Here is a 12,647-nt window from a genome sequence, read left to right on the forward strand (position 1 = left end):
TCTTTGATGTTGAAAATTAACAACTTAATTTATTAAAGTACTTTATGACGTTAAATCAATTACTTAACGTACAGAAGTAACTTATAATAAATTAAATGAGAGGAGTTTTTATGATACAGATTAAACTATTTGACTTAGGAAAGTCCTTTATGAACAAATAATGCATGTTCTGACGTTTGTGAATTTTGTTGCTGAGGCAACATTAGTTAAATATATTCACAAAAGACGGGAGAAGAAGGAATAACGGACAAATGATCGAATACTCTTTCTAATACCTCACACAGAAATTAATTTTATCTGTAACCTTGGCTCCACACAAAATAGGCCAGGTGGGTTAAGGCGTGCGACTCGTAATCTGAGGATCGTGGGTTCACATCCCCGTTACACAAAACATGTTCGCCTTTTTAGCCTTTGGTAAAAGAGTAGCCCAAGGGTTGGCGGTGGGTGGTGATCACTAGCTGCCTTCCCTTTAGTCTTACACTGCTAAATTAGGGACGGATAGCGCAGATAGCCCTAGAATAGCTTTGCCGTGAAATTCAAAAATAAACAAACCACACAAAATACGTTATAATAAAAGTGGAAAGATTTTGATTTTTATTGCATAATTTTTCTTTTGAACTGCAAACAAACTATAGGGACAAAACTCTGAATTACAGAATTATAAACTAAACACTAAATCTCTTATTTATGTAGCTGTTAGGTAACTTATTGCAACAATTCTGACATTTTCTATTCTATAAAACTCTTTAAAAATAGAAAAAACTTTCAAAAATGAAGGAAAGGTAATGAAACGTCGTAATTTCGAAGCGGTTTGTGATTAAAAAAGAATTATTTGTAAAAATATATATCATTTAATTATTTTGAATTAGTTTTAACTACTATCTAATTAAACTAGATAGTTTGAGCATTTTTAAAGTAATTGTTTTTTGAGAGGTGAGAGTATTATGGAACAAACTTTAAAAAAATTCAAATTGATAGAACACTTAAAAACGATACACATAACGCAGTAGTTTATATTTAAGATAAGCCTATCAAGGTTATCTACTGTTGTCCCTAATTTGGATATACTGACTACAGGGAAGACAGCTAGTCAGTAACACCTTTATCACTCGTCATTAATGCTAAGGGATTCACTGTTACTCATATAATGCATCCACAGAATTGATTCGAAACCAGCTCGTCATTTTTGAAATCTAAAGATTTATCTCTGGGCTGGTCTACGACCCAAGTTGTTTGTAAAATAAAAAAGGAGGGAAGGTCTTCAAGATGTTAAGTTCAAGATCCAGTTTAGAAGTTAGGGTTAGCTTTGTTGTTATAGAAACCCTATATCTTATCGAAGAAGATTTATTGAAATTCATTTTCAATAAACTAAACTGGTAAAAGAATAATAAAAAAATCCTATGTTTGCTCTCACATGAAGTGCAAGTGGCTATGGCAACTTAAATTTAGATTTCATTATACAAGAAACCACCCGAAGAAAATTATTTTAACCATCATATTTTTGGGAATGTAGTTTATAAGTAATGAATGATAAACGAATTAAATTGAAATAAAATTATTAAGAATAAAAAATGTATACTGAGGTATTTTATAAGATAAAATTAAAGCAAAAGCTAATCATATTAAAATCAGTTTTCTACACAATCTTATCAGTTATAGTTTGTAAAAAATGCCAAACTTTTTGAACTTTGATAATTTCTAAGATTTTCTGTACTAAAAAGAGGTCGTTCTTGGTAATAAATGCTATTTAAAATATATTTTGAGTGATAAATATCACTTTAAAATTATTTTTGTCACAGCTATTTTTGTTTCTTCTCTGTTTTATTGTAATCACAAATAAGCAGATATTGTGAATTTTTCTGAAACTATCCTGTCATCTACAGGGATCTAATTGAAACTCAATGCCATTTTCAATCATTCAAGGAGAGAGTGCCACATAGAGGCTGCTACAGTACAATGTAAAAGTAATGTTTTTGTAACAAGCTTTGATTTTTTTTTTTACATTACGAAACACACTAAACATACAAGGAATTTTCAGTACACATAAACTCTAAACTTTAATCAGATTAAATGTTTTATTTTATTCTAAATAATAAAACGTTCGCGCACATGAAAAGTTTAACGCAAGCATGTGTAAGCTTCCTGTCCATGTCTGGAATTTCTGTTAATTTCCGTTCCTGGATTCTTCTTGGTCCCCTGTTGTCCAGAAATGTAACTAACCTCTTACGCATTCAATCACAGAACATGTAAATTTTCAAGTAAACTATACAAATAAAACAACTAGAGTGTATGGAAAGGCCATCATTGTCTTGCTAAAATTTCGAAACAGATAATTGTACATAGTATTTAACGTGAGATAGTCACGTTTTTCTTTAAATTCAAGATCTGAGAAATAAAAAAAACATGCACTTGTGAACCAAAAATGACTGAAAGATTATTGATGAAAAATTAAACACATAGTGTGTAGTTAAAGATTATTTGAGTGTTTCATATACAAAGTACAAGAAGTTAATGAAAAAGATCCATAAGAGGTCGCTTTTGGATTAAGGAGCATATAAAGAGAGAGCTTGAACTATCTTGGGATCTTGGCGGGAGCCTTCCTTGAATTCTTCTATTGTAAGTCTGTTGTCGTTGTTCTATTAAATAATAACAAACAAGACACGAAAATAATATGAAAAAGTTTTAGACTACAAATTATTTTATGCCAACCATGAATAAATACTCTTTCAACAAACTTTTTTACCAAATAATAGGTGCTGTTAAGTTACTATCTTGCAAATTCGTTAAGCCTAATATCTTGAACATTCAAATAGCTTAAAAGTTTGTGGTTAAGTAAAATCTTAATTTGCGAAGAAAAAAATATCAATAGCATTTTAAACCCTCACCAATGAACACGAATTCGTAATAATTGTTTCTCAGTTCAAATTTAAAGAAACTATTGGAACTGTTAACAATAAAACGACTATTTCTGTGTATTGTTTTCATTACCTTGTCAAGCTGTTCAAAGATTCGATCCACCCGTCGTCTGGGAGATTCGCTTTCATCTTCTTTTGCCTGCGAACCCTGACGACGAAAATACAACGTGATGTTTGAACCTCAGTGTCTCGAACACAATAATTGACAATGTTGTGACTAAAGGTAAAAACGTGCTACAAGGGCTGTTAAAAAAAATACGCGGACTGACGTCATAAAACAAAATGTACTCTATTTAGAAGTTACAGGTCTGGGTCCCCTTCAAAGTACTCTCCTCCCCAACGCACACACTTATCCCAATGGTGTTTCCACTTGTTGAAACAGTCCTGGTACGCTTCTTTTGTAATGTCCTCCAGCTCCTTCGTCGCATTTGCCTTAATCTCGGGAATCGTCTCAAATCTTCTTCCTTTCAAGGGTCTTTTGAGTTTGGGGAACAAGAAAAAATTGCAAGGAGCAAGGTCAGGTGAGTAGGGGGTGGGTGGGGAAGAACAGTGATCGAGTGTTTAGCCAAAAACTCACGAGTTCTGAGGGCTGAATTTCGCAGCAACGCGGTGCATCTTCACTTTTTCGGTCAAAATCTCGTAACAAGATCCAACTGATATCCCACACTCTTCAGCAAGCTCCCTGACAGTCAAACGTCGATTTGCTCGCACCATGGTGTTGATTTTGTCGACGTGTGGGTCGTCAGTTGACGTGGAAGGACGTCCAGGACGCTCATCATCTTCAATGGACTATCGATCATCCTTAAAACGTTCATGCCACTTGAAACATGCCGTATGCTTCATAGCAACATCACCGTAAGCCGTGTTAAGCATAGCAAAGTTTCAGTCGCATATTTTCCAAGTTTAACACAAAATTTCACAGCAAGTCGTTGCTCCTTCAGGTCATTCATTGTGAAATCCGCCAAACGAAAAAAATCGCACTTCACTTAAAACCGCGTAGCTAATACACAAATGAAGATATCTGCAATCGGGAAATGGCGTCGTAATCAGCTGATCTGTGCGAACCTAGCGACACCAAGCGGATTCCCCTGGAACCAACAGGAGCCGCGCAATTCAAACAGTCCGCGTATTTTTTGAACAGACCTCGTATTTTACGTGCAGGGCGACCTCGGGAATCTTCATAAAATTGTACTATACTTGAAGCTATGTACAATAACTGTTACAATCGTGGGTAATTCTATTTCACCAGTTATAGAACATAGACACAGAAACTCAAGTAATCAGTCCAGGTTTACTTCTGTTGCTATACATGCACAGATATAAAGTCAGTTCAGGTTCACTCCTACTGCTATATTAGGAGATATATAATAACCGGTTCAGGTTTACTACAACTGGTTTAGATATTGCGCAGCAGACGACGATCTTAAGTTAACATTAATCTAGTGGCAACTCTTTAAAATATCTTTCAAATTCTGGTGATGAACTAAAAAAGTCAAAATATCACTGTGGTTGTAAATGTGCTCAATTGTAAAATACTACCCCCACGAGCTGTTTCTATACGTTACTAACTATATATGGTATTATGATATTTAACATAAACAGTTAGCCCTTACCAACATTTGATAGATGGCGTCAACTATGCTATACATTTCCTCTCTTGTTATAAAACCATCGTTGTCGACGTCATACAGTTTGAAGGCCCCTAGCGGAGAAGAAAAAATCAAATTAATAGCTTGAAATTTAGAAGTACATTCATAAAACCATATACTCCTGTATACCATATATTCCCGACATCAGGAGAAAAATAACCAACATTTGGCAAATACTAGTAACAAAATATGACATTCCAGTTAATACTAAATTTATTCAAAAACCAGGCACAAAACTGAGGTCTATACTATGTAAAAACTATACTGACAAACACCACACCAACATTATTTATAAAATACAATGTGATAACTGCCACGACTTCTATATTGGAGAAACAAGTAGAAAAATGGAAACCAGATTCAAAGAACACAATAAGTCACCTTCACACGTTTGCGAACACTGCAAATCAAATAAACACAACATAACCATAGAAAACACTCAAATACTAAATAAAGAAACAAACATAAACAAACGCAAAATTAAAGAAGCCTTACTTATACAACAACTCAAGCCCAAGATAAACCAATACAAAGGAACACCTTTATACCTATATTAATAAATATAATCAAACATCTAAGCACGCCCTCTACATTCCTACACTCAGTTACACAACCCCCTTCAAACATGTGGTCACCTATTGGTCAGTTACCTCTTTCTTTCTTTGTGAACCTGACGATGACTGAAGAAGGTTCACTCCTCTGGATGAACATTTTTATCGACCCAAACGAGCCGTTTTTACACATATGTTTTTCTTTACAAGTGGGTTTTCTCGTCATCACTGACAAGTACATTTATTACGCTTCGTCTTAGAATTCGGTCGTTGTTATTTCGGTGTTTGGGCAAATTATTTTGCGTTAACTTCTAGACATAAAACACTGAGTAAGTGGAAAAGAAAACAGACAAACAGACAGATTGTTACGTATTTCTATAAAACGGTTTTGAAAAAAATTACAGCGACTTAACAAACAAACAATTCGCCCAAACACCAAAGCATCTTTTAATTTTGTTATTTGATAATATGTTCGATTCCCTGACTGATGTCAAAATATATGCATACGAAAATAACAATATACTAGAATTCAGTAATACATCTATTTCATTGCAATCTAAGGAGATTACTTCGGATTTAAACTTATTCTATGTTTTAATTTTTCTTATGTTTCTTTAAGTCAACAGAAATTAGAATTTTTTTCTTGAAAATTACGATAAGAATAAATGTTAAAGTTTAAAGAGTCAAATTACTCACTGTCTAACTTGTTTCAGAATTTCGCACAGAATGCCTGCTTGTGAAAAGCCATCCCGAATTTTTAAAACAAAAATTTCTTTTGGGCTCGTCCAGACAAAGACCCTATACACACACTCAGTATTATAGTGCATTTTGATTGACTGTATTATAACTGGGAAGAAGCAACCCACCAATTGTATTATTTATTGCCAAATCCAGAGGCATCTGAGCCTGATGTACAGTCATGTGAAAAAGTTAGGACACCCTATGAAAGCCTGTTTATTTTTGTAACATTTTTGGATATATAGATAATTAATCTTAATTTTAACAATACTGAGAGATTATAGGAATATAACTAAACAATTAAAACTGGAGAAAAGGCTTTTCAAGATCTTCTGTAAATGTAATTCTATAATCTCTCAGTATTGTTAAAATTGAGATTAAATATCTATATGTCCAAAAATGTTACAAAAATACACAGGCTTTCATAGGGAGTCCTAACTTTTTCCCATGACTGTATTTACATATTTGATTTTTATAGCGATTGTAAATGATATTAATATATTAACTTTCTGTGAGGCCACATCTCCACCTAGATTTAACTGTCTTTGGCAGCACAGAAGCTGCGCTTAACTTATTATACTTTCAATATCTCATCATAAAATCTACATGCTTAGCCAAACCCCTCACTTTCCAACTCCTTGCTGTTCCACTGAATTGTATACTTTAAAACATAATCTATATTATAACTTTCTCCTGCCAGAAATACGTTATAACTGTTACATAAGTGTTGAAAAAAACATGTTTTGGATTTTAAAGTGTTTGTTTTTATTAACAGTGCTTCCATTGGTCAAGTTCTAAGGGTTTTACGGAACTCAGTCTTTTAAATTATTCCGGATCGATTGTTTATTAGCTAACATTTTACCAAAACCTGATTGGACAAAAAGTGGATGAATGCCATAAAACATATATTGACGTTCGGTGAGTAAGTGTACTGATCTGGTATTGATAAGTAACGTTAATATTGGAAAATAAGAAAATGAATTTTAAGTGCAAAGTGTGTATGTGGTAAAATGTGGTTTTGACCAAGGGTCTCCAAAGTGGTCGATATTGACCTCCATGGGTTGATGAGACATTTCCGGGGGTCGAAAATCACTCGTGGGTCGGTTAGAAATTGTTAATACAAAAGCATCATAGAAGGACTTATTAAATATTGTTCGTCAAATCGATATAATATATTGTGCAGAAAGCAAGAGTCGTATAACCAAAGAAATAAAAATACCAGCTGTAAATTAATTGTGCAAAAACGCACGAGTCATTTACCAGTCTGGACAAGAGAGTCGTTTACTCTCCGCCCACCCAACTGACGGTTGTAATTGAGCCAATCAGGATGCATTGTGAGCGTGACGTTTTCTTCAGTTTCAGGTTCATTCTGGCTGACATTCCTGATGATAACCAATGATAGTTTTTCTTGGTTATTTTCATCATTTGTTGCTGTTTGCTGTGTCCGGAAGTGCAGGTGCGAGTTTGAAAAGGTCATAAGGTATCGTAATTAATAGAACAGTGTTTCAAAATCAAAATACTGTACTGACAAAGGTAAATGAAAACTTTGTGTTTCAGATCAACGAAAAGTGTCACGTGGTCACGTGATTCGATAGCTGTAAATTTAAAACGTTGAAACATTGATGTGTGGTTCTTGTGGCTTATTGATAAAGTTTATTTATTTAACTTTAGCCACGACCTAGTTAACCGTAATGACAACCGCAGATCTTAAAAGAAGTGCCGACAATAGGTCAGAGTAAATTACAGGAACGAAAAAAAATGAAGATACAATGTCTGACGATACTGTCTGTGTTATCGAAGAAACGACGCAAATCATCCAAGAACTCAAGTGTGAAAGGTGTTGTTGTAGTACTCCATCAGGGAATGATGTCCATCCAGTCTGACAGTTCTCTGGTACCGAATTTACAGGGACGCCAAACTATCCACGACGGAAGACATCAAGTTTCAAGAACAATCGACTTATTGTGTTCCACATGACTGTATTGAGGATTCTGTGCACCATGTCACTTCGAGGAGATCCAGATGGTCTTATGAACGTGAGTGGAAATACCATTTGTGAGACTTCTGATGAAACAAATACTACTGTTTTCTGTCTACAAGTTCTGCCACAGAAATGTATTCAGGTGAAAGTTGTAATGATATGTTGGTAGATGACATTTAAAGAAGTGAAAGAGAGACTGAAAGCCCTATAAAACATACATGACTGACAACTTACAAAACATACAGGACTGATAACTTACAAAACATATAGGACTGATAACTTACAAAACATACATGACTGACAACTTACAAAACATATAGGACTGACAACTTACAAAGTATACATGACTGAGAACCTACAAAACATACAGGACTGATAACTTACAAAACATACAGGACTGATAACTTACAAAACATATAGAACTGATAACTTACAAAACATACATGACTGACAACTTACAAAACATATAGGACTGACAACTTACAAAGTATACATGACTGAGAACCTACAAAACATACAGGACTGATAACTTACAAAACATACAGGACTGACAACTTACAAAACATACATGACTGATAACTTACAAAACATACAGGACTGATAACTTACAAAACATACAGGACTGATAACTTACAAAACATATAGGACTGATAACTTACAAAACATACATGACTGACAACTTACAAAACATATAGGACTGACAACTTACAAAGTATACATGACTGAGAACCTACAAAACATACAGGACTGATAACTTACAAAACATACATGACTGGACTGATAACTTACAAAACATATGGGACTGATAACTTACAAAACATACATGACTGACAACTTACAAAACATATAGGACTGACAACTTACAAAGTATACATGACTGAGAACCTACAAAACATACAGGACTGATAACTTACAAAACATACATGACTGACAACTTGCAAAACATACATGACTGAGAACCTACAAAACATACAGGACTGATAACTTACAAAACATATAGGACTGACAACTTACAAAACATATAGGACTGATAACTTACAAAACATACAGGACTGATAACTTACAAAACATACAGGACTGATAACTTACAAAACATACATGACTGATCAACTTACAAAACATACATGACTGATAACTTACAAAACATACAGGACTGATAACTTACAAAACATACAGGACTGATAACTTACAAAACATACATGACTGATAACTTACAAAACATACAGGACTGATAACTTACAAAACATATAGGACTGATAACTTACAAAGTATACATGACTAATAACTTACAAACTAGCTTTTCTTCGAGATTGCCTCGAGATGTTACCGATAACGCTCTGATGAATTCTTCAAATTCTATGGTGCCATCCTGAAACAAAAATATTTCTTGAAATATCAACAGTAAGAACATGTTGACGTATCTTCAGTAGCAAGAAAACAGTTAGTATAACAATGAGAAGATGTTGACATGTTCTTATACAGATGAAACCTGTTACTATAACAATCAGAAGATGTTGACATGTTTTTATACAGATGAAACCTGTTACTATAACAACAAGATGTTGACATGTTTTTATACAGATGAAACCTGTTACTATAACAATCAGAAGATGTTGACATGTTTTTATACAGATGAAACCTGTTACTATAACAATCAGAAGATGTTGACATGTTTTTATACAGATGAAACCTGTTACTATAACAATCAGAAGATGTTGACATGTTTTTATACAGATGAAACCTGTTACTATAACAATGAGAAGATGTTGACATGTTTTTATACAGATGAAACCTGTTACTGTAACAATGAGAAGATGTTGACATGTTTTTATACAGATGAAACCTGTTACTATAACAATCAGAAGATGTTGACATGTTTTTATACAGATGAAACCTGTTACTATAACAATCAGAAGATGTTGACATGTTTTTATACAGATGAAGCCTGTTACTATAACAATGAAAAGATGTTGACATGTTTTTATACAGATGAAACCTGTTACTATGACAATCAGAAGATGTTGACATGTTTTTATACAGATGAAACCTGTTACTCTAACAATGAGAAGATGTTGACATGTTTTTATACAGATGAAACCTGTTACTATAACAATCAGAAGATGTTGACATGTTTTTATACAGATGAAACCTGTTACTATAACAATGAGAAGATGTTGACATGTTTTTATACAGATGATACCTGTTACTATAACAATGAGAAGATGTTGACATGTTTTTATACAGATGATACCTGTTACTATAACAATCAGAAGATGTTGACATGTTTTTATACAGATGAAACCTGTTACTATAACAATCAGAAGATGTTGACATGTTTTTATACAGATAATACCTGTTACTATAACAATGAGAAGATGTTGACATGTTTTTATACAGATGAAGCCTGTTACTGTAACAATGAGAAGATGTTGACATGTTTTTATACAGATGATACCTGTTACTATAACAATCAGAAGATGTTGACATGTTTTTATACAGATGAAACCTGTTACTATAACAATCAGAAGATGTTGACATGTTTTTATACAGATAATACCTGTTACTATAACAATGAGAAGATGTTGACATGTTTTTATACAGATGAAGTCTGTTACTGTAACAATGAGAAGATGTTGACATGTTTTTATACAGATGAAACCTGTTACTATAACAATGAGAAGATGTTGACATGTTTTTATACAGATGAAACCTGTTACTATAACAACAAGATGTTGACATGTTTGTATACAGATGATACCTGTTACTATAACAATGAGAAGATGTTGACATGTTTTTATACAGATGATACCTGTTACTATAACAATGAGAAGATGTTGACATGTTTTTATACAGATGATACCTGTTACTATAACAATCAGAAGATGTTGACATGTTTTTATACAGATGATACCTGTTACTATAACAATGAGAAGATGTTGACATGTTTTTATACAGATGATACCTGTTACTATTACAACAAGAAGATGTTGACATGTTTTTATACAGATGAAACCTGTTACTGTAACAATCAGAAGATGTGGACATGTTTTTATACAGATGAAACCTGTTACTGTAACAATCAGAAGATGTTGACATGTTTTTATACAGATGAAACCTGTTACTGTAACAATGAGAAAACTTAAGGTTAAAACATTTTCAAGTTTGTTGCTAAACTACAAAATGGGTTAATTTTTCTTTGTAACAAATTCCAATTTTTGTCACACTATAAGTTCTCAGAGTTGTGGTCCACCAGGAGTGTTTTTTAGGTAATAAAATGAATTATTGTTGTTTCTAAGTTGAACGAGATGAACCGAGATTATAATAATTTGTATTATTAATTGAGATATAATAAATAATTTTAATATAACTTATTTCGTTTAATTTAAATATAATTACATGTAGTAGAACATAAGTAATTCTTTTAACCCAGATATACTTACTATTAATCAGGTCAATGAGTATGAAAACACAATACTGAATTAATATCATTAATTATAATTAATTGAATACTAAGTAATTAATATTATTGAAGTACAAGCTTGGAACTCCTGGGTTAATTATAAGTTATATTATATTGTACTTGAATCGTTTTAGTAATGTATTGACAGCGAATTTATCGTATTGGTAATAAAAAAAAATATGCAAATTATTAATTTATCATGAAAATTCGTACGGCAATATTTATTACAAAATGTAGCAAATTACTAATAATTATTTCTCAGTGAGAATAAAAGTAATAATAATAGGTTTACAGACACCAGAGTTCGCTAGGTCACTTGTGGTGCGTCAGAGAAGCAGTTACTGAAATACTATATGAGGGTAAATTGCTTGAATTTACCTCTTATGGTTTTAATTTAATTAAATTCGTAAAATAGATTATTTTTTGATAATCTTATTTAGGCCATTTGTGCCACACTGAGGATAGGAAATTAAAACACAATATTTATTTATATTAATCTTACATCATGTTTTATTTTCTACTATCTAGGCTTACAGAACCAGACGTGTAGTGTTAAAGTTTTAATTTAGAGAATCGTGAAGCTTGTCATCTTGTCTGCTGCTAAATTGTTTGTTCTTTGTTATAAATATGAAGTGGTGACGTACATTTTCAACATTCCCATGTAAATTAATTTAACGATGAAACTGATCACTCGGTTTAACCCTCGCTGCTAATGTTTGTTTTGAGTGAGTGAAACTTAGGTACCTTGTTCTCATCGAAGACTCTGAAGACTAAAGAAGCAAACTTGGATGGGTCTCCTTGAGGGAAGAACTGTTTATATATCCGTAAAAAACCCTGAAAGGCAACAATTATAAGTAAGGAACTCAAGAGAAAACAAAATATTAGTAATATATGAAAAACTGAAATATAGTAACTTAACCGTATCAACAGAGCTCAGATTAACCCTGGACAAGAAGGAACAATGAAATAAAACTGTTTATAAATCAACACATAACTCTGGAACATAAAGTAACACTGTTCATAGATCAACAGATAACTCTGGAACATAAAGTAAAACTGTTCACAGATCAACAGATAACTCTGGAACATAAAGTAAAACTGTTCATAGATCAACAGATAACTCTGGAACATGAATTAAAACTGTTCATAGATCAACAGATAACTCTGGAACATAAAGTAGAACTGTTTAAAGCTAAACAAGTAATTTTGAAATATGAAACAGAACTGTTTATAGATCAACAGATAACTCTAGAATATAGAATAACAGGTATTTGTACACCAAGTGATAATTTTGTTATTCAAAGTAAATACAACGTGTAGATAAAAGCTGTACTTGTAAACGATTTACACAAA

The 12,647-nt window shown here is 32.7% G+C and overlaps 1 protein-coding gene across 3 annotated transcripts in view; it reads right to left on the reverse strand.

Moving 5' to 3' along the window:
* Window positions 1-2,056: 2,056 nt before the first annotated feature.
* LOC143228702 (frequenin-1-like) overlaps window positions 2,057-12,647 on the reverse strand; it is a 35,819-nt gene continuing 25,228 nt past the window's right edge. Inside the window, exons 4-8 of one of the 3 annotated variants that reach the window (XM_076459978.1) lie at window positions 12,039-12,128; window positions 9,125-9,203; window positions 4,529-4,617; window positions 2,989-3,063; window positions 2,057-2,636 (exon numbers count right to left, since the gene is read on the reverse strand). In XM_076459978.1, the coding sequence (XP_076316093.1) occupies window positions 2,544-2,636; window positions 2,989-3,063; window positions 4,529-4,617; window positions 9,125-9,203; window positions 12,039-12,128 (426 nt within the window). In that variant the 3' untranslated portion in view covers window positions 2,057-2,543. The remainder of the gene's footprint in view (window positions 2,637-2,988; window positions 3,064-4,528; window positions 4,618-9,124; window positions 9,204-12,038; window positions 12,129-12,647) is intronic. The other 2 variants (XM_076459980.1, XM_076459979.1) reach the window with 2 other exon arrangements.

This window comes from Tachypleus tridentatus, chromosome 10 (genome assembly GCF_004210375.1).
Source record: "Tachypleus tridentatus isolate NWPU-2018 chromosome 10, ASM421037v1, whole genome shotgun sequence".
In the NCBI taxonomy this organism is placed as follows: Eukaryota; Metazoa; Arthropoda; class Merostomata; order Xiphosura; family Limulidae; genus Tachypleus; species Tachypleus tridentatus.